Below are 22,409 nucleotides of genomic sequence, written 5' to 3' on the forward strand. Positions count from 1 at the left end.
CCTGGCTCACGTTTGCTCTGAGTTCTTCCCTGGTGTTTACTCAGGGCTCTGCCCCTTCTCCTGCTGTCTGCCTTGCCCTGGACACCAGAGGGGAAAATGCTGGTTCCCAACAGGGCTGTTTTTATGACCCAAGTTTTAGCTTGAATTATTGACTGCTAAGATACAAAGGATGCTAATCTGCTAACACTCCTCTAATGAGAATGCAACTGAAAAAAGCATTTCTCCTAGCTGTTGCATAGGTATAAAAGCTGCTGCTGTTTACTGCTTTAATGTGAGGAAATACTGGATATAACAAGAACCTGTGTGTATGGACAGCCAGAATTAGTCACAGTATCTCTCCACAGCAATAGATTTTGTGTCCAGCTTGTGTCCTGACAAGGAAGGTGTTTGAAAGACCCTAATGAAGTGACTGACAGGACTGAACCCTAAGTAAACCCTATACAATGAGTGGAACTCACACACAGATAATTCATATTGAAACACTACTTTAGGACTCCAGAGCATTGTCTGTTAAGAAAAATATTATACAATTAATCAAAATAATTTAACCAGATTTCACAGCGGTTATTTAATGGCAGTGGCATAGTGATTATTGAAGTTTTTGTGAGATTTAAATATATGGTGCCTAATAAAAGCAAAAATTAATTTGTTCTTCAAAGGAGTGTTTCTACTTTGGTTCTTTATGATACCTCACATGAGCACAGAGTGATGTTGCTCCTGTGTGCTGCTGCTGTACACTGCAGTGCAGGGCAGCAGGTACAGACTGCACAGGGCTGGCTGGCCACTGGCCAGGAAACCTCTGAGTGCTTTTAATGCAGCCTGCTGCAGCTTTGGCTTCCCTTCCATCCAACAGTTTTTACTGCCTTCAGAATGGAAGTTTTTGTGGCTTTGTCTTACAGTGGATTTTGAAGAAGCAGGTGTAACAGTGCCTTTCAGTGCTAAGTTACTTTTTTTTTTTTGGTAAAAAAAACCAAATATAATTTGGAAGTCATGGATTTCAACAGAAGACAGTGAACTTAGCCAACCTAGCTGGCTGAATTTGTTTAGCCAACCTATTCTTGGCAAAACATGAATGTTTATCTGAAGTTCAGACCGAGGGTTCTCAGTCAGTGTTGGTGCAGCAGTTTTTAACCCTTACAGAAATACCAACAGCAGATTCTTGTCCTGCCACTCCAAACACAAGGTCATGCCATAAAGGGCTGCTGAAATCAAAGCTGCAAATTCAGGAAAAGCACTGGGAATCCCACTTAGACAGAACTCATGCTTCATCCTGTCCTAGGTAGGATATCCCGTGCATCCCTGGGCTTAGGCTCCATGTCAGAACTAGACCTGTGGTGTATCTTCAAAAGAGCTAGTTAGCCCCATTTATGCCCTGTCCATCAGATCAAATCTATCTATGTGGGCCAAAGCAGAGAGGGCAAAGAGCTGCTAATTGGAAGAGCCAGTCTGAATGAGCAAGTCACAGTCAACTTCTGTCAGAACTTTAAAGAGAGAGTGGCATGTCTTTGTTTCATAGAGGAGGGCTTTCTGTCTCTTTCCAGCCACCAGTATTGTTCCTCAGGTTCTCCCTGCATGCAGACTAGGTAAAACATCATTTTCATTCTAACTCTACCACTAAGATTACTGTGACAAATTTCAAACTACACTGTCAAAGCAACATTTAAAGCTAATTTGATTACTTTCACTGAAAGAAAGTCAAGTTACAGTAGGTGTGATTTGAGTTGCCTGAAATGAGATTTGTGCTGGAGTGAACAGACAAAAAAACTTCCTTCTCCAGGCCTTTACTGAGATCAGCTTAGATTTGTTATATAGGATATTTTTTTTTCCTTTTACTTCTGCTTGCCTTCAGGGCCAAACAAAGATTTGACACCCAGCCTGCAGCCAGCACAGGCCCTCTGGACAGCTTTGAATTCTGCAGCTTTGCTGCTAAGCAAGATCACAAATACCCTTCTGCTGTTGGCTTGTATCTGTACTTTTGTGAGCAGCTTAAAATAGCTCACCGGCTGATCAGCACAGAGACAAGACATCACCTCTGTGGTTCTGTGTCAGCAGCTGTTCCTCGTGCTCCTCTCTGACTGCACATGCCAGAGCCACAAGAATTGTCTGAGATCTTGCACAAGAGCCTTTTCCTGATGCACACAAGTTGAGGCCCTGAGCGTGATTCTCCTTCTGCCTTCCCGATGGGGCACAGTGCTGCCAGGGGCTGCCAGGAGCCTGCAGAGGGCACAGCCCCAGCCAGGAGAGAGCTGCTGCTGCTGCTGCCTCCTGCCAGGCCTGTCCTGAGCTGCCTCAGCCGCTCCTGGCACCGCCTTTGGTGCTGGGCACAAACCACAGGGGCAGAAATAACTGAGCCTTTGCCTGTGCTGCTCTTTTAAATGAGACAATTACTCTTTTACTCCACACAGAGAGCAGCAAAGGCTCCTCCTGTGCTCTGGCTGCTCCATGAACTCAGAGTTGCTGTTAGGTTGCTGTTGTTATACCTTAAGACCAGATTCTAAGGACAATTTAGCAAGACAACCAACATACTGACAGATGCTTTGAGAACAAGGTAGCAGCCCACCTTTCTCTGTCTAGGCTGCTTCATCTTGGGCAGGAGCTGTGAAATTTTTATGGGCTTAGAGCCACAGAGGGCATTGATTCTTCAGCATCATCTTTCTCTTCTTCCTGCTGAGCCCCTTGTGTCACCTTTGAAAGAGACACAGACATTCAAGGGAGACAAAGGACAATGAGTGAATGAATGTCCTTGCTTTACTATTACGGTTTTTTTGCATCCAAGACCATCCTACATGTAATGAATGTCCAGATTAAAGTACTCCTGGGAGCACTGAGTACATGAACAGCTCTACAGGTAATTTCTGGAGAGGGGATTTGTTTATTGGTCAGCATCACTCTGTGCTCTTTTGGAAATAACTGTCCCTTCTGAGAGGAGCCTCATCCAGAGCCTGAGTGGTGGCAGCACTCCACCCCTTCATTTCTGTTTAAGTTTGTTTAAGTTTGCCTGCAGCCAGCATATCTTTTTTTCCAAGGTCTGGTATTTCCAGTTCAAAGGCACATCTTGAAAATACAAATAAAATAAAAATACACCTCACCATGGGGAGGTGCATGTGAGTGATACTTTTTTCTCCTAGATGGACCAAAAACACTTACCTTGTCTTTAAAGTCATTAAGAGCTTTACAAGCTAGAAAACACTGAATTGGAAAGACACTCTTTAGGAACATATTTATTTCCATGGGTGAAAAAAGCAATAGAATTCATGAGGCTCTCCATAGGAAAGCATATCTCCTGTATAAATTGTAAAATTCACACTATGAAACGATTCCCTGTAATACACACACTATTACTCCTAGTAAGAGAAGCACATCAGTGAGCAAAGGTCTTTACCACAGAGAGAAAAAAATTATTGAGAAAATTAAGAGGAAAAAAGAAATTACATTATATTATGTTTATGAAACAATTCCAATAACAAATGAAAACACTGAATATTGGATTGTGATTAAATCTCTTGTCACTGTGATTTATTTTACAGATATGGCCTCTGAATGACTTTGGATTTCTACGTGCAAGCCCCAATGGCCACAGATTTCTTGATGATTAAAAGACTTAAGTACTATTGACAGTTTGCATAGTATTTTCTACTAAAACGAATTGAACTATTTTTGTTTAGAATAAACATAAATATTACTTGACAAAGATACCTCTTTCTGAGATTATACCTAACTTCAGAGTGGGAATGATACACTTGTGTCATCAACAAAACTTCTGTGCCTGCCATCAGCAGGTGGTGCCAGGGCTGGCACTGAACACAGCCCCAGTGGGGTTCCAGACCTGCTGGTCACTCCCAGGAGTGCTGTGGGGTTTCCTCTGACTGCCCAGTGGGGTCAGAGCCCAGCTTCCTCCTTAGCTTTCCTCTCAGGAATGATGACTCTGTTTGTCCTGACACGGAGAGCCTCAGCTCAACACGTGTTCCTGCTCCAGGCTGCCCAGGTGATGGCACTGTCACAGGGCAGGGACAGCCACTGCTTCCAGCTGCCAGCCTTTGCCTCCTCCTTCTAGCCTCCAGCCCTTGAGAGGATTTCATGAACTTAAACATTTAGCTTACAAATAGAAAACGTTCCTGTTTCCCACTGCTGAACCTTGCTCTTCATTATCTTCAAAGTGTTCTCACATCTGTGCCTCCTGATTGAATTTTGTCATCTGAGCTGTTAAAAGGATTTAACCTCAGAAGAAGGGCCCAAGAGCTGCTTCAGACTGAAATTGGAAGAAGCTACTCTGTTGTTTGCTGGGAAAGAAACCTTTAGATCAGGAGATCCATTCCAGCTGTACAAACTCCTGTTCTGGGCTGGAGGTGTGGAGTAATGAGCTCTTCAGCTGCAGAAGGAGAAGCCCAGCCTCATGGGGCACGTGTCCTTTTTAACCCTGAATGAACTTGTTCTTGTAGTGCCCCCTTCTTCTTTAACACACATTTCTTTAGCAGGTGCTGTCACTTGTTTGTCCAGCCTTTTGAAACGTTTGTCACACTCAATGTGCTTCACTGAAACAATCATTGCAGGATCTCGATAACGAGTGAACATGTGTCACAACAAACCAAAGATACATCTTGGGTTTCACTCTTGGAGACACTGTAATTCCCACCACATCGACAGGACAGAGTGTAGAGTTGTTCATCTGCCAAAAAAGAAAACAAAAATGCCTTTAGTGCTGGAGAAGAATGAAGAATTTATTTGGACCTTTCTTCACAAAGCTTCTCTTAGTAACAAATAACCTCCCACTGCTGGGTTGCAAGTATCAGTATCTGTGCTACCATTTGTAGCTCAAAAAATAATCTAAAAATGTTTCAGTGATTGAGGTATTCTTACACTAAACAACCAGGGCCAATGGAGTCTCTTAAAAAAAAAACCACAAAACCAAAAACTCCCATAATAACAAGGTGCACAATCTGATGATGCTAAAAGGAAATACTAAGTGGTGTTAGTCATACAGATCAAGGATGCTTCCAAAACAGGCTGCTAACCCAGGAACCAAAACAGAAGAAACAAAAGTAGGATTTTACCCCTCACAACTTAAAATAAAAAGAAAAAAAAAGTAAAAAAAAAAAATAAAAAAAATCAGCCATTTATTGTAAAAGCAATTAAACAAGAAAAGCCAGAGCAATAGACAGGAGGGGAGGAACAGTGGCAAATGAAAAATGAAACACAGGCATTCTACCATCATGGGAGGGGCAAGAAGATGCACAAGAGAAACGGGAAAAATCTATGTACTGTCAATTATACAAGAGGAGAGCTGGGTGAAAAGTGGTACTGCAGGTGAGGGTGGGGAGAAGTGTAGATGGAGTGGAAAACAAATGTAACAAAGTTAAGTTCTAATCCAGGTAATCTCCGAGAGTAAAACAGCTTTGTCCCAGGAAATACAGAAAAACCAGCACTTAAAGTAAGACAATGGTGCAAGATGCAGAAAAAAAAATAGACAACATTAAGAGGGACAAGGAAAAGCATTAGGAACCAGCAGCAAGGCACTCGTACCTTCATTCCAGGACATGTCCTCAAGATAAATCTGTTCATGAAGTGGCCATTCTTTTGTCAGGTTATCTTCTGTAAAGCAAACATGACAGATGTTCAGTGTTTTCTGAGAAATTAATGGTTTTCATACTTAGCAGTCAATCTGGTCCATACCAGAGTCCTGCCTAGACCACTGTATCAGTTCAAAATAGAGTTCTTTAAATTTTTGTTTCTATAGAGCTGCATAAGATAGAAAATGTTCTCTTGTAGCCAGGAGAAAGAAATAAATGGTGACAATGAATTAAGACCCCAAAATCAGCACTTGTGAGAAATTAGGGGCAAACTTCTGTTTTGATGTAGATGCCTTTCAAAACCTGACTGTATAGCTCCATGAGCTGAAATGGTGAAGGTCTGCTAACCTGTACTTTTCAGAGACTTGTGGGACAGTTGAGATCCAAAGGGACCTCTCAAGATCACCTATCAAAGCCTCCTGCACCCACAGCTGGAGCAAGCTGACCAGGATGGGCAGATTTTAAATATCTCCACAAATGGAGAATTCTCAGTATCTGTCAGGCAACCCCATTCCTAGAGAAGGAAGAAGGAGAAGTCAAATAAAAGCCTTCCAATAAGCACCAAGAGCATGTGTGTGAGAACACTACTGACATGCCTACAAAGAAAGAAATCCTGCAGAAGAAATAAGTCCTGCAAAAAACACTTGTAGGGGAAGACCAGTCCAAGTGCTCATTTATGATAAAGCGTCTCTGAGCACAGAAAGTAAGTCAAGTTCTGGCCTGTACCTGAGAGATCTGCTGCCATTTGATCCCCCAGACTCTTCCAACATTGAGTACAGCATGAAATGAAAAGTGTATAACATCTACAGGTAACAAAAAACTGAGTTAGAAAACTTGCAGAGCTTCCTATTTGGAATTAATGAAGCAGGCTTTCTCTCAGAACTTTTACAGGATTGGTGGTGGAGGTCTGGGTCATGCCTTGCTGCTAGAAAGTACAAAAAGGGCAGATGGGCCACCTGAAGAGAACTGGTACACTGCAAATTCCTGAGGTTACCATACTTCAAGTAAAGTAACTGTGATTCACAGAACCACAGCATCATTTATGCTGGAAAATACCTTTAAGATCATTGAGTCCAACCATTAAAGTAATGAAGAAGCAGCTGAGGAAAAGTCTGCTTTCTCTTCTGTTCCAAACATGGTATAATACAAAGCCCAGGGAACAGAACTTCAACAAAGCTTTTCTAGTTCATCCCTGCAATTGTAATTTTGAAAATAAAAAACCACCCCAACCAATGGGCAAGATTAATCCTGCTCACAATTCCCAGGCTGAACAGAGATTGTTATTCCCCATCTGATGCTCAGATCCTGAAGGATCAGGCACAGCATCTCCAGCAGAGCAAGGGAGGGATTGTCCTGCTCTGCTCTGAGCTGGGGTGGCCTCACCTCAGGTGCTGGGGCAGGTCTGGGTGCCACCATATAAGAAAGAGATATAAATTAGAGACATCCAAGAGGAAGGTGGAGGGCCCTGAGGGGAAGGCGTGTGAGGAGTGGCTGAGGGCGCTGGGTCTGCTCAGCCTGGAGAAGAGGAGACTGAGGTCAGACCTCATGGTGGTCTTCAGCATCCTCACCAGGGGCAGTGGAGGGGCAGGCTCTGCCTGATCTCTGCTCTGTGTGACAGGGACAGGACTCAGGGAATGGCCTGGAGCTGGGTCAGGGCAGGTTCAGCCTGGATATCAGGAAAAGGTTCCTCACCCAGAGGGGGCTGGGCACTGACCAGCTCCCCAGGGCAGTGCTCACAGCACCAGCCTGGCACAGCTCAGCAGGTGTTTGGACAGTGCTCTCAGGCACAGGGTGTGATTCTTTGCACGGCCATCAGTGATCCCCCTAAGTCCCTTCCAACTCAGTGTATCTATGACTGTGAGTCTATGAAGTCTGAAATCTGGTTATCTCAAAAAAAAAAAAAAAAATTCTGTTAGTACTCTTGACTTCCCACATAATCCAGTACCAGCTCTTGCCAGGCAGCTTTGCACACTTCATTTATTTGCCTGTCTGGTTCAAGCAGGAGGAACATTTTCCAGAGATGAACAAAGCTTTTTTATTTTCTAGGTCTCCTACAAAAAACATTACCCAGCCTAATACACCTTGAGGCAGCAGAAACAGAGGTAGCCACTTAAAAACATAGGCGTGGCCCAGGCTGAATTTGCAAGCAGAACATCCAACCCAGTGGCTCTCAGATTTCTTGTGCCCTTATTTCATCTGCATGACTGTTATTCCAACCATGGCTCCTTGCTGGTGCTGGTCTGAAGCAAACTGGTGTCCCATTTTCCCTGTCAGCCCCAAGGAGAGTGGGAATGTTCCAGTGCTGAGTTCTGTGATGTCTGCTCAGGCTGTAAAACTCTGTGTACAGAGCTGTCACTTCTGAGACCCACCCTGAACATCCAGGGGGAAATGTGAGCACCAGAACTCCTGAAACAAATTTTAATTCCCCAGCAGCACAGCCTGCCTGGCTTTGCCATCTATTGGATTTGTCTGACAACAAGAGGTGAAAGGATTCTGCAGCTCCATTGTCTCAACTGCAGGATCTAAGAAAACACTGGCAGGCTCATCAGAGAGGTTTATGAGCCTGCAATTCAAAGAGATTAAAAGGAAAAATCTACTGAGATTCTTTCAGGCTACAGAACAACATTAAATAACTATTAGCAGCTTGGTTCAGTAAAGCTTTACTAGAGCCCTTGCTGGGTCATTCAGAAATTGTAAAAGAGGAAAGGTATTTAAGTTTCACTTGGAGATACAATAAATATTTCTTGGGCTATTTAAGGCTGAGTTTTAGGGAAAGGGTTGAAAGCAGTAAATGGAAATGCAACCCTTTCAACAGTTTATGGTTATAGTAAAAATAGTCATAATACTTGAAAGATTCTTCTAGCTCTTTATCAGGCATACACAGTTAGGATTGATTTTTTTTTTTCTAACCGAACACAATTAAACTTCAAGATATATACTGTCAGTCAAATACTGTTCACAGTATCTACTCTGCAAAAAAATCACCACAGTACTCATTGGATGTTTTTACAAGTTAATTTTTTCGAACAGGCTTTTCAGTTTTAAAACAATTACTTAAATTTGAGTCTTTTCAGAGTTTTCTGAGTCTTTTCTTAATTGCTGTCTCAATTTAAAGCAATCACACTTACTTTAATTTGAAATTTTAACGAAGTCATGTTAAGAATTTTCATAACAAAGAGATACAGAAATACCAAAACAATCCTGCACTTGTTGCAGATGAGATTTAACTCCAGAGAGTTCAAAGGCTTGTGCTCCAGCTGAGGGGCTGCAGCCACAAATCCACGGCTGGAGAAGCAACATCCACTTCTGTCACACACCCAGCATCACCTGGCACACTGCAAACCACTGCTACTGTCAGCAAAGCCTGTGTTAAAGACCAGGTATTACAAAAGGAGCTGCTTTAGGCTAAGCACAACTTTTTGAGCTGCCCAGAGCAGCTTGAGAATCTCCAGCCTTGGAGGCACTAAAGCCAGGCTGAGCAACTGATTGTGAGGACTGGCTTCAGGTGGGAGATTGATCTTCACAGGACGGCCTGGGAAGGTCTCTTCCAGCCTCTGTGATTCTCTGATTCTGTGAGAAGTTTTTCTTCTTCCCAGCTGTGTCACAAAAGCATGAACTTTCGGGGTTCAGGTGATTGCGAATGTGAAAAATGTGAAACAGGTTTTATCCACATTAAAATTTTGGTAATTATCAGAGTCAAGCTTGATTTTAACTGCATATTCATCTTTTTAAAGTGGGATATCAAACAAAGAATGGAAAAATCAAAGAAGAAAATCTAGTGACAAAAAAAACCCCAAGTCCATTCTTCATATGTAAATTGTTATGCAGATTTTTTTTTCCATCCCCAAATTTTTCATACTGAAAGCAAAAGATTCATCATCATAAAAAGGTATTCTTATATGACCAAACAATGAACTGGAAAAAATTCAGGAAACATACAAAAAGGCATTTCCTATAAGATTTCCATATCAGAAAAAGTTGGATAAGTATTTGAGTCTAACCTCTGAACAGTTTGTGGTTTGTCCCTTCCCCTTTAATGCTATGGAAGGCACAAAAAAATAGGAGATTATTAAGAAACCTTCAGAGAAAAGCAGTATTAAGATATAAAAGCACATTCACTTGTTGGTCTCAAGAATCCAAACAAAAAGAAAATTAAAACCATAGAGCCTCACAGAATTTCACCTCCTTGTAACTTCTCTGGCTACTTTCTGAGACCAGTAATTAAGATTTAGTAAGTGTAACACAAGAAGGTACAATCTGTGAAACGGGGAAAAGACTGCAGTGCAAAGGGCTTCCTGCTGGTGGGCAGCCACACTCAGGCACACACTGGCATCCTTCAGATCCTGCTTCCTGGCCTTCCTCTGCACCTTACCAACTTGCTGTGTTATCTCTCTCATCACTATTCCCCTTAGCTGCTGCCTCCATTCCTTTGTTTCTGTGAGCCTTTATGGCAGCGTCTACGAATTTGTCTAGAATCATGGCTTCAGAAGCAGCTTGACAGGCATTCAAAGAAGCAGGATTTATTTCCCCATCATTTTGCTGCCAGGGAACATGCTGGAAGGAATGCAGCAGCACTGCACATGTGTGCCAGGTGTGGCTGAGTCTGAAACACAGGGGCCCTGGGAGTGGCACCCTCTGTGCTAAAACAGAATGTCCCATCCCCATCCCATCACCAAACACCTGCCTCAACAGAGGTACAGTCTGATTCCTTTATTTGCCAATCTTGAGATGGCTTTTCAAACAGCTCATCTGGATGCAAAAGAATCTCAGAAAATACAGATAATCTTCAAATTACAGTCAAAACTGATTTATAGATTAAGGACATATTTATATGTCCTTAAATCCCAAAGGAAAACAAAATCCTGTTGTAGCTCTCTACTCCAGTGGATGAACCTGACCCAGGCAAAATGGAACTTCATAGTCTGATTTAAGCTTTAGGTAAAACTCGCCAAATACTGAAAAGATTCCCATCTTAATCTCTAGTATTTCCTTTTTCCTCTGCACATACAGTTTGTGAAAAGAGAAGGCACAACCAATGTTACAATGGTAAGAGTACAATAGCATGAGGGAGCTAGGCAGCAGAAATTCCTGTTCTGACATCACCTTCAGGCATTTAAAAAATAACTTTGAGATGAAAAAAATATTTAAGTCTGATCTTAATACTGCTTACATTACAAACAGAACAAGATCCAATTTTTTCCATAAAACACTTATTCAATGACTGTTTTCAGCCCTCCCCTCTGTTCCCAAAGCCACATGAAGTCTGAAATACAAGGCTATTGTGGTGGTTTTGTATGGGAGGCACTCACAGAAGTGGTGAGCCACGAGAAGTGTCCTAAAAGTTTTGTTCTGATTCTTATTACTCTTTCTTTTGGTTACTGTTACAAATTTTTCTTTATACCCTTGTAAAGTTTTAGTTTTCTCCTAATCCTGTATCAAGGAAATGAGTTAGTTAATACACTAGTGATTAACCAACACCAAACCCACCACACTCATTAGTACATTAACGGAGCAATCTCAAATTAACAAAGCAAACCCACTGCAGTTGTTTAAGTGGAGAATTCACCCTGTGAATCTGCAGCACCCTCTTTACCCTGCAGAGATGCCACGGTGCCTTTGTGTCTCGGAGCTGTGGGGAGTTAAAAATCAGCACGAGGGACAGGGGCTGATGGTGTGCCAGTGCACAAAGCAGGAATTCAATAACAAGCTGCACAGACAGTGGCCTTTTATCAGCACATTCCGCAGTGGTGGTGGCTCCACGTCAATGCTGGCCCCAGTGTGTCACTGCAGAGTGCCACCGAGTGTTTTCCCCAGGGGCAAGCCACTATTATTGACTCCCCCCATTAACATGGAGGGTGGATATACATTTATTGAAGGTTCTAATGGAAGGCTGAGGGACTCCTATCCTGAGGCCAGAGCAGAAAGACAGCCTATCACTTCATGTAATGGTAGCCCATGTGTGACAGACCTGACCTACATTTCCCCCCTTTCTTTCTCACAACAGCCTGTCACTGTTTTAAGAAGCTATTTTCTGAGAGCTATAAAAAGGAATGCGTGCTAGAGCAGCCTAGTTAATATGTTATATTGAAATATTATTTACAAACCTGCTTTGGAAAGGCTGCTTTAGACTGTGGATGAATTATGAACGCTACCTAACACCCGCAACGGAAAAGAATGTGTCCTAATGGTTCTGGTTATAAATCCATACACAAAGAACACTAGGCGTAGATGGTTTAATGCCTACATCTAAACAACTGCAACAAAATGGAGCATAAAACTTAAAATTAAGAACAATTAATGAAGCTACCTTCATAAAATAAAAAGGGCTAAGGTCTGCAATCAGTATAAATTCCACAATAATTCAAACTATCAGGAAGAATGCCCCCTAACGTTTTGTTGGAAGTCATTCTGTGTTTTCAGCAGCTGATGTATGTGTAGCTCAAGCTATAAATAATGGATCCACGTCTGAAAGTAGGACAAGAGTGAAAGAAACATTCCGCTCGGCATTTTAAAATACCATCTCACTACCACTCCCAGCCCCTGCTTATCTGAAGAGCTGCTGCCACTCCAGCACTCCTTGGCAGGAACCTACCACGCTGCTGCAGGTCATACTCTTTTTTTGTCTCCTCGTTGCCCAGAATTTTCCACGCCTGATGGATCTCCATGAACCGCTGCACGCGCTCCTCCGCCTCGGCCGCCGCCACGTCTGCCTCCTGTTTGTCAGGGTGATACTGCCAACCAAAAACAACACAAAAGGGTCGGGGTGGGAGAGGAGCCATCAGTACTGCAGCTGATGCTCAGCTAGGAGGACAGAGGAAAGGAGAAGGTCTGAGCTGAGGAAGGGAGGTGACGGTGCTGGGCACAAGAGGAACCTGCCAATTTAATTATCCCACTGGAATGGCAGCAGAGCCACCAGTGGCACGAGTGTCACCATGTGCACTGATGGCATTTTCTGGATAATTTGCTGATGGAATCACTGGCCTTATGGGCAATTTACCTAGAGCGTGACTAGCACAAACAGAAATAGGTACACGCAGGGACAAGAGGAGGTGCTGGGGGCTCTCATGACACTCCACAGAGCTAAACGTATTTAAACACAAACATAGATTTAAAATTAAAAAATAAAAATTACAAATATTTGAACATAAACACAGATTTAAACATAAGCACCAATCACTGGCCTTATGGACAATTTACCTAGAGAGTGACTAGCACAAACAGAAATAGGTACACACAGGGAACCATGACACAAGGACAAGAGGAGTTGCTGGCAGCTCTTGTGACACTCCACAGAGCCAAACATATTTAAACACAAACACAGGTTTAAAATTAAAAAAAAAAATATTTGAACATAAACACAGCTTTAAACATAAGCACCAATCACTGGCCTTATGGACAATTTACCTAGAGAGTGACTAGCACAAACACAAATAGGTAGAGGGGACCATAACACAGGGACAAAAGGAGGTGCTGGCAGCTCTCATGACACTCCACAGAGCTAAACATATTTAAATACAAACATAAGCACAGATTTAAAATTTAAAAAACAATTAAAAATATTTAAACATAAACACAGATTTAAACATAAGCATCAATGTTCAGTTAAAGCTATTACAGATAAATTGAATGCTGCATTACATGTGCCTAGCTTTTTTATGATTTAAATGGTAAATAAAATATACATGATCAAATATAATTTATACTACATGTAATTCTACTTTTGAAAATATGCCTGAACATCTTTAATTTCTTCCAGTTCAGTGAATCAATAGCCCTTCCAAATACTTAAAATCATGGATCACTGGCTACAAAATTGTGTCATTTTAGTTAAGAAATGATTATTCAAGGACATGGTTATTCAAGAAATCCCACGTTAAACAGGCAATAATAATTAAAATGGTAACACATTTTCTTTCTCATTTGTGCAGAGGAGAGCATTCTGACTTGAGTGGTTCCAATGTCTACTGAAAAGGAACCCTCAAAGCTCCATCTTCCTGCAGCTTTAATTCATCTCCAGTAATCTCTTTTCCTGCTATTTTAAATTGCTCAGTAGATGTGATGGAGCAACAGGAAACAGCATTTAACTTGAGAAAGTTCCAATATAATCAGGCCTTTCAGCTGCTAACAGTGTCACAGACCAAGTTTTCCCTTATTCTGGAGCTTTAAGTGCCCTTTACACCAGCATCAGCTGGGACACTGAAATGTGAAGTGGATTTTAAGATGCACAACAGCTTTTCTGTAAGTGATTAAACAGATTTCTCTCTGAGTTTATAATTAATTTTGGAAAGAAAAGAATACTAGGAAGGTGTGTAGTTGACAAAATCCCAAATGTAAAGGAGCACTTCCCCTGCAGTCAGTTTGCTCACTGGTGGATCTGTCACTGACACTGATGGGTGTTACCCACACAAATCCCCTGTGCAAAATGTTTCCACCTCAGGTTTTTTCACTGGTGCTTTTCCACACACAGGTGGATGTACCTCCAACCTCACATATGTACAAAATCCTGGTTTTGTTCCACTTGAAATCTCCTCTGCATTCAAGACTGAAGACAATCTTACAACTTGCTGAAAATACAGCTGAAGAACAGTTGTGATCCATAAAGACTCAACCCTTTTCTATCTCCTCAACTGAAGATGACAAAATTCTAAGGTGCAAACAAACAAAAAAAAAATTTGGTCATTGCATGAAGTCATTGTATTGTATATAAATAACTGCTAGATATTTGGACAGGCCACAAAGTCCACACCTTCTCAGATCAGTTTCTTAGAAATACACAGAAATATTACTGACTGACTGCCCAAAGCAGAGCTAAATACTGGCGTCTCTCCTGCCAACAATGTTGAGGAAACAGTCCCACAAAACTGGTGACACTTTCCCTTTGCCGCACCAAAACCTTGTCTGACTGAGAAATGATTCTGAACTATACTGGAAGGAGACAGCCAAACACAGCAAGGCATACACCACAAAAGTACTGTGGAAAAGTAATAATCTATGCAGAAAACACCACTCTGTTCATTTCTTGAATAATGCAGAAAATTAATTATTCTTCAGGTTAATCACATAGCCCTTAACTCCTTTCCTACAGATTTGGAAAATTTAGTTTCTGCAGCATATGCAATTTTTATGTTAGAAAGACTACAATTTCATCAACTCCATTGTAGGGGACCTACTCATTAAAATAGGCATCTATATCTATATTATCTATCTATATCTACATCTATATCTATATCTACATCTATCTATAACTATCTTTTTCTCTCTATTTGGGTCTCCATGCCTTCTGAACCTATTTCCTCCTTCCTCTCTTGGCCTTTCTCCTCTATTATCACCTAATGCCTTTAACAAACTACATCTACACTAAGGAAAATCCTCAAATATCAGCTCTTTTATTCTAATACTCCTCTTATTCTTCTTATTCTTTTTTTTTTTATTCCAGTGACCCCACTTCAGCTGGATTTATGTACTTATTGTTATGCTCTTACTGACTTATTTTCCCACTCTCTAGCTTGCTAATCCAAATCCAGGAATTGGTCTGTAGCAAAATTCCACTCTTGATTCAATGCCCTGCTCTTCCCTCTCCAAGACAGCAAACAAGGTGTCCTGTCTCCAGTTGTTTTAGACTCTGTTCAGCCACTCAGACACAGAGGACACTTGAGAAAAGTCCTGGAAGTTCAGAGGGAGCACTCTCATGTCAATACTTCACAGAATTCACAGAATCACTGGGTTGGAAGAGACCTTCAAGGCCATCGAGTCCAGCCCAGCCCCAGCATCTCAGCTGAGCCCTGGCACCCAGTGCCACATCCAGGCTTTGTTAAACACACCCAGGGATGGTGACTGCACCACCTCTCTGGGCAGCCATTCCAGAACTTCATCACCCTTTCTGGAAAAAAACTTTTCCCTTCAGACATAAATCATACACTTTTCCGGGACCTCCCCTCACTCCTAGTTACCAGATCCTTGTCTGATCCTGCTCCCTCTCCAGAGGAGCTGCCTGCAGAAGCAGAGCTGGGGGTTTGGTTTTGTATTGCAGAAGGTGAAATACGACGGATTTTGGTGATCTCCTCCTCCCCATTCATTGTCATGGTTTTGCATGGGAGATATTTTTATCCGTGGGATGCAGTATGATTTTCATCCAACTATGAATTACCTTTTTTAAAAAAAAACAATTTTCACAACCTACACTACAAAACCTTCTGGAAGGTGTGAAAAGATGCATATTTATATTAAACAATAAGCACTGATGAAAAACACTTATTTACAGTGAGGACCAGCTGCATCCAGCTCAGTGGGAGCTTTACAGGCCTGAGTTTTACACTGGATTTGTAATCTCCTCCTAAACTGTGGAACACACAACTTAATGTGACCACTTAATGTGGACAAACTTTTAGTCACAGATGCTTTTCCACATGCCAGATTGAAAAGGCTGGTTATTTAGAAAAGGGTTAAAAAGTGATTTCTCACTTCTTATTTAGTAATTAATACATTACTATGGCTATTTTGCCTTGTGTATAAAGGGTATTCACTCCCAAAACCAAAAGATGCACCACATCCCTAATTCCCTACATCAAACCAGGAGGCTTCATTTTCTACGAAAGCTACTACTGCTTCCAAATTTTAAATATCTTTTTTTTTGTAAATGAAATAAATCTACTACAGAGTATTTTCACAGATATCTGTAAAAGACTCCCCCCTACTGAAATTACAAAACTTTTAAGTAAGCCACTTAAAATGTAAATTTGTTTTTTTCTGACAGAGGAAACTGAAGAGAAATCAGTTCTATTTTTTTTCCCAGGATCAAACTAAGGAGTACTTTCTACCTTCTACAGCTTTGTCTTTCCTATTTTCCAATATTTTCTGCAAAGTTGTCAAGCTTTTGCAGAAATCTTCAGCAGGAAATAAAAAGTAAAATAAAAAGGACAAATCAAAGGCAGCTACATTAAATTCTTGACCTTCTCTTCTGAGACAATTATATTGGAGAAATATTTTCAGATTTTTAAAATTTTATTATATACCATTTTAATTTTTTTTCCACATAGAGGGAACCATTTTTAAGGTTCTAATATTCAAAAGTAATGACAGGCATAGAACAATGATGAAACCACCAGAGCTAAAAAATTCAAGTTAGATTATTCTGGACTTACTATCAGGAGTTATAAAGTAACCATTAAGTAGTGAGTAAAACCAACACTTACAGGACAGTAAATTTCTAAACTATGTGATTTATCAAAGATTTTTAACTCTGAAATCATCTACAGTCTCATGGAGTCACCTTGCTAAACTGAACTGACAAGTTTAGACAAGTCTTGAATTCCTGCTTTATTTCCATAGGGGATGTGTGCCTATATTTGAATAAGGGATATATTTAAAGCTGGAGATGTGCCCTGAGTAAACCAAGTAGGAGGATTTTACCAGAGGATTACTCAGATGCACCAAGTACTTCTACCTCTGAAAGAAAGACATCTAATAACTAAACCTGACCTTCAAATAAGAGCAAATGACAGAATATTAACATCTCAAATTAACTCAGTAGCTCAGCATTCTTATCCCTTTCTCCATATCAGGCATAGAGTAGTAGCTGCAGTGTTTTTATAGCTAGACATTATTTTATCCAGTGCAGTGAGAATGCATCATTTCCATCCAACTACAAATTACCTTTTTTAAAAAAACCCAATTTTCACAACCTACACTACAACACCTTCTGGAATGTGTAAAAAAGATGTGTATTTATATTAAAAAAATAAGCACTGATAAAGACACTCAGCAATGGTCAGGGAAGAGAAATTCAATCCAAACTTGACAAAGAGAACACAAGGTCCATTTCTGATGAATGAAAGAACTGGATTAGAACTGCAAACAGAAGAGATCCAAGCCACACAAGCCTGGCGTGCAAAGGGCTGGATGGACTAACAGGGCAGAGGTGGAAGTGGCCCTGGATAAACACAGGATGGGAGCAGGACACAGCACTGACAGCCCCGTCCTGGCAGAGCGAGCTGGACGCTGCTGCTGCAACAGAGAATGGGGATGGGCAAAACCTTGGAAGCAGCTGGATGAAGAGAGAAACCCCAGCCATTACTTCCCAGCCACATGGCCAGACTCATGGCTGGGAATCCAAGAGGATGAAACTTTGACTCCTCACGGGAACTGCACAGATTAATGCCAAGCAGTTTTGAATCACATTATCAGTATTAGGGGGTTCAATCTATTTATTCTTTTATCAAAGCTCAATATCCAACAGGCGATACATTCAAATTTCAGAATATGAACTTCTGCCCCTCAGAGTATTAAGTCCACACTGTTGTTTTATTTATAGTATACCATGACAAAAAAAAATAGTTAAAATGGGTTTAAGCAAACCCCATGCAAACAACCTTGCTCTGTACAAAATTAAACAAACAGTCATGGTGCACTTAGACAAAATGAACAAATCAGTACCAGTGTGTCCCTTGCAATCCAATGAAGTTCATCCTTTTAACAAAGCAGCAAGATCAAAATGCAGAAACTAATTTGAACATAAAAATACCGAAATTGGGAGCTAAGTTTAAAAACATTTGTCGTGCTTTATTGTATGTGTACACATTATCAACTGTAATTGTCATTATCTACAGGTTAAGCAAATGAAGTCAGGACAAAACCTGTCAAGTGTTCTCATCTGACACATTCATAGGTCGATGTGAATCTGTCTGTGCGTCACAGAGCCCATCATAACATTTCACATCACATTAAAAAGAAGCTGCAAGACAGTCAGCATTAAGCAGAAAAATATTAACTGGCTATTTCTTATTTAACTTCTGACTGAGGCTGAATTCTTGTTACATTTCCCTGCCTTAGAAAAAGAAACCCTCAGTAAATTTAATGCCAGCCTGTTCTTAGGAGGAAACTCCTTTGCCCCTGCTCACAATATATGTAGTAAATACCACATTTTACTGAGACTTGCCAATAAATCTCACCCCCTGACACAGTGTCTGTTCATACTCAGTTTTTGGCTGCTCTGCCACAAATGCCAACAAAGGGACCAATTAATGAAAACTTTCTTGATACATTCCCAGTGGATGAATGTCCGCCTTGCAGAAGGCACCTTGACAACATCCATCTCACACAGGCCAAATGGTTGCCCTGTGGTAGCAATTAAGACACCACCAGCCTTGGCTAGATTTAAACCAACAACCAAATCTGTGTAGGCCTGAACAAATGCTCATAGAAATCTGGAGAAATTAACTGCTAAACAAGGGCTGGACTGGGTCATATAATTGCATCCATTTCTCTTGTTATTTACAGACCACGAGGACACATTTTAGTAAGAAAGCAATTACAATTCCTAAAACATTCCTAAAATCTCTCAATCCGGCCACAATATGTAAGCCACATCTATAAATATCTAAGAAATCAACAAATATTTAAAATTATTTCAAAAATCAAAGTATTATGGTAGGCTGACATTCCCTTTGTACTCAGTTTTTTTCTCTCTCTCAACAAAAAGACTTGTGTTCAGTCTTCGTCTTCCCATAGCTTTGGCATCAAGTTTGGACAATTAAGCTTAGTGCAGCATTCCTCCTCTTTCTAAAATTACATTTGGAGATAGAGTTTTGTTGCTTTGATCCAGAAGTGCTCATCAGAGCACTCTTGCTGCAGACTGTGAGCAGGAGAGATCAGTGTGAGAGCCTGCCTCCACTGCAAAGTTCAGACTGATTTTGGGGGTTTTTTAGGCAGGGTACCCCCCCTGAAATCTCTGTCCTCAGACAGTTTAAAATGTGCCTGATGCAGGCCCCCAGACCTCATGAACAAGTAATTCTGCTTCTATTGGTCTCAGGGCTCAATGAATTAATGTTTAAAGCTATCCAAGATATTAAACTTCTGCACCTGAAACACTGCCAGCTAAGTTTAACACGGTGCAGGAGAGTGGGCTCCACTCATCACCCTAAATCCTGCCAGAACGGAACATTTCCAGTCCTGAACTGCCATTATAGGGCATGCAGCAACATTTTCAATCAAATTAGGCAGCATCTCTTGAAAGTTCCAGATCAGCTGATAAAGCACTAACAGCTAAAGCTGAGCAGTCTCCCTGCTGGACACAGCACAGGGAAGGAACCTTAAAATGCAATTACAACACTCTTGAGAGCACTATAAGTACACTCAAAGTTAACGCTTTGGCTAATTTTACCTCCATGATCCCCCTGAATGCTTTCAGCCACAAATCCCCATCATCCTGTACCAGAATTAACACTCAGATCAGCTATTATATACTATGTATTTATTTTATCTATTATATATATTATATATTACATATGTTATATGTATTATATATGTGTAAAATTTATTATACACATTATGCATGTAATATATTACATATTTTATATATCATATATATATATATTATATATTATTTTTTTGCCAAGCCTATGTCAGCCATAGGTGAGCACCCAAGCCTCCAAATGAACATTTGCTCTGGTTGAGGGCAGGGTACACACAGCACAGCCTGGCTGCTGTGCTTTAGGGCCCAACTGTTCTTGCACAATCCATTCTGAGATGGGTTTTAAATCAGAGCACAGACCAAATGACCAGCTCATTTATTAAATTTGAACTTTTGGCTAATAAAATTTAAGAAAAACACGTTTTAGCCACCTGTGACAACCAGGGAAAAAAGTGACAAACGTGCACTTGGCCCCCACCCTGTGGCACTCACTGAAAGGTCACAGAAAGAAGCAATTTTTCAACTTCACCAGCTGAACTTATAAAATTAGGGCAGGGGGAAAAAATACACTATTTTTCACGCAAAAGAAAAGAGAGGTTATTTACTCAATAAAAATATTCTGAAACAGGAAGATGTTTATCTCAGTAAAACAAAGAAATTTAAACTGCAGGAGAAAATTAGTTCGTTTTGAAAAAATCTTTAACCATGTAAACATTAGGCTTCTGTCATTGCAGGAGGAACTTCTGAATGAAGAACATGAATTAATCACCAATGTATTTATACAAACTGAATGGGAAAAAAGCCACTAACTAAATAATTCTGGCATCCTACTTTCCTAGACTCAAAGTGCTTTCCAACTCAGAATGAATTAAGTTTCAACTGAAAAACTCTCGAGCCCTGCTGTGTAATCCAAAACCATTTGGGGTGGAACCCTGGAGCACTGTGGTGCTCTTCACTTAGAATCCTTTTGCAGGAGCCACCAGGAAATCTTACTGCCCTAGTGTTTCTCTCTTACTACACAGTTTTATTAAAAAAAAAAATAAATCTACCTATTTGTAGATCAGCTCTTCCATTAAAAAATACCTGAGCAAACAGAAGGCTACATTACTTCAGAGCAAGACATGGACAAAAAACAGGGTTGAGAATTTGGTATGTGCTCCTTGTGTAAAGGATGGAGCTGCCCCCAAGGTTGCAGTGGGAAGGGAAATATTTCAGCAATGAAGATTTCCTTCCCTGGCTTTTCCACAGGCCTATTTTGCATATAAAGGTCTTGTACAGTTGCCACCCTGAGACAACATCACAGTGGCCTACATGGTCCATCAGGTACTAATTAGGGAGCATGTTCTGTCAACACTTTCTTGCTCTTCTTCCATTAATTGATCATCCTGCCCAATTAATACAATGCAACTCAGTTCTGGAATCCTTGAGATGCTTTACTTGGGATGCAAGTAAAGAAAGCAAGGATGAAGGGAAAAACACCCTCTCAAAAGGGTCACAAGGTAACTGCACTCGCCCAAGACCTGGCGTGACAATATCTGAGCTGAAAGGTTAATTATGCTCCTACCAACTTTCTCCTGAGCCTAAGATTGTTTTTCATCTAAGAATAAAGACTAAAAGAAAAAAAAAAGCCCCAAACCTACTTCATCTAACAGGCCATATTATGTTTAGATATGGTAACAGCTTATGAAAAGTAAGGGCTGCAGAACTAAACTCATTTGGCCATTAACAGCATATTTATCATCGGAATGCGTGTGGTTAATGTTTATCACTGTTGGGCACCACACACCAGAAAAGAAGTCATGGGCACACTCCATCCAGCACCCTAATCCCACCAATGCACACAGGCCAGGTGCCCCACAGCCAAAGCCACCATAAATCAGCATTTCATAAAAACTGCGAGGAATCAAACACACTTGCTCCATTGATGAAACTGCACCGAAGACACCAAAGATAAAAACCCAAGGACAAAGCAGCTGCCAAATACAACACGCTACTGCCACCTAATGCTAAGCAGGGCACAGCAAAGCCTGGCTTTGTTCCTCTGCACCACCCCAGCAACCCGGGCCACAGCGAGCCACAAAGTTTCCTGATGTTCTTCAGTATTTGTTTCATCCCCTACAGTCTTCCTAAACTGATCTGCTGGGATCGCAGCCTTTCTTGTACACAAATCAAGAAAAAAATAGGGAAAAAATGAAAAAGGGAAAAAATGAAAAAAAGAAAAAAGAAAAGAAAAAAAGAAAAAAGAAGAAAAAGAAAAGAAAAAGAGAAAAAGAAAAAAAAAGAAAAAAGAGAGGAGTGCTGTTTTCTCAGAACAGCGCAAAACAAGATGACTTTGAAGATGCTTTCTGTATTTCACTGATGTTGCAAGGCACTCTGTCCAAAATGTGGAACTTGTTCACTTCCATGAAAAGGACGATGCCAGGTCTTAAACTTGCCTTCCTAGTCCACAATCAGTGCTGCCAACATGCTCACTCAGTTGGCAGAGAACATGCAAGGAGTCTCTTCTTCCACTTGCAAAGAGGAGAACCAGAAATTGAGGACTGACATTCAATCTTTTCATAGAGAGATTCAAACTTCCCCAAAGGATGTCTGTCCAAAGCCAGAGCTGGACAAAAGAGCAAAGAATTTATCTACTTGATTCATAACTTCAATCC

At 40.9% G+C, this 22,409-nt stretch overlaps 2 protein-coding genes across 5 annotated transcripts in view; one reads left to right on the plus strand and one right to left on the minus strand.

Moving 5' to 3' along the window:
* Positions 1-3,695, plus strand: part of IMMP1L (inner mitochondrial membrane peptidase subunit 1) — a 32,017-nt gene extending 28,322 nt beyond the window's left edge. For both annotated transcript variants that reach the window (XM_064426008.1, XM_064426009.1), the window contains exon 6: positions 3,528-3,695. In XM_064426008.1, the coding sequence (XP_064282078.1) occupies positions 3,528-3,596 (69 nt within the window). In that variant the 3' untranslated portion in view covers positions 3,597-3,695. The remainder of the gene's footprint in view (positions 1-3,527) is intronic.
* Positions 3,696-4,402: 707 nt separating this feature from the next.
* The window catches only part of DNAJC24 (DnaJ heat shock protein family (Hsp40) member C24), a 30,593-nt gene continuing 12,586 nt past the window's right edge, over positions 4,403-22,409 (minus strand). For all 3 annotated transcript variants that reach the window (XM_064426012.1, XM_064426010.1, XM_064426011.1), the window contains 3 exons: positions 12,160-12,298; positions 5,521-5,589; positions 4,403-4,666 (listed from right to left, as the gene is read on the minus strand). In XM_064426012.1, the coding sequence (XP_064282082.1) occupies positions 4,542-4,666; positions 5,521-5,589; positions 12,160-12,298 (333 nt within the window). In that variant the 3' untranslated portion in view covers positions 4,403-4,541. The remainder of the gene's footprint in view (positions 4,667-5,520; positions 5,590-12,159; positions 12,299-22,409) is intronic.

Source organism: Passer domesticus, chromosome 6, assembly GCF_036417665.1.
Source record: "Passer domesticus isolate bPasDom1 chromosome 6, bPasDom1.hap1, whole genome shotgun sequence".
Taxonomy (NCBI): domain Eukaryota; kingdom Metazoa; phylum Chordata; class Aves; order Passeriformes; family Passeridae; genus Passer; species Passer domesticus.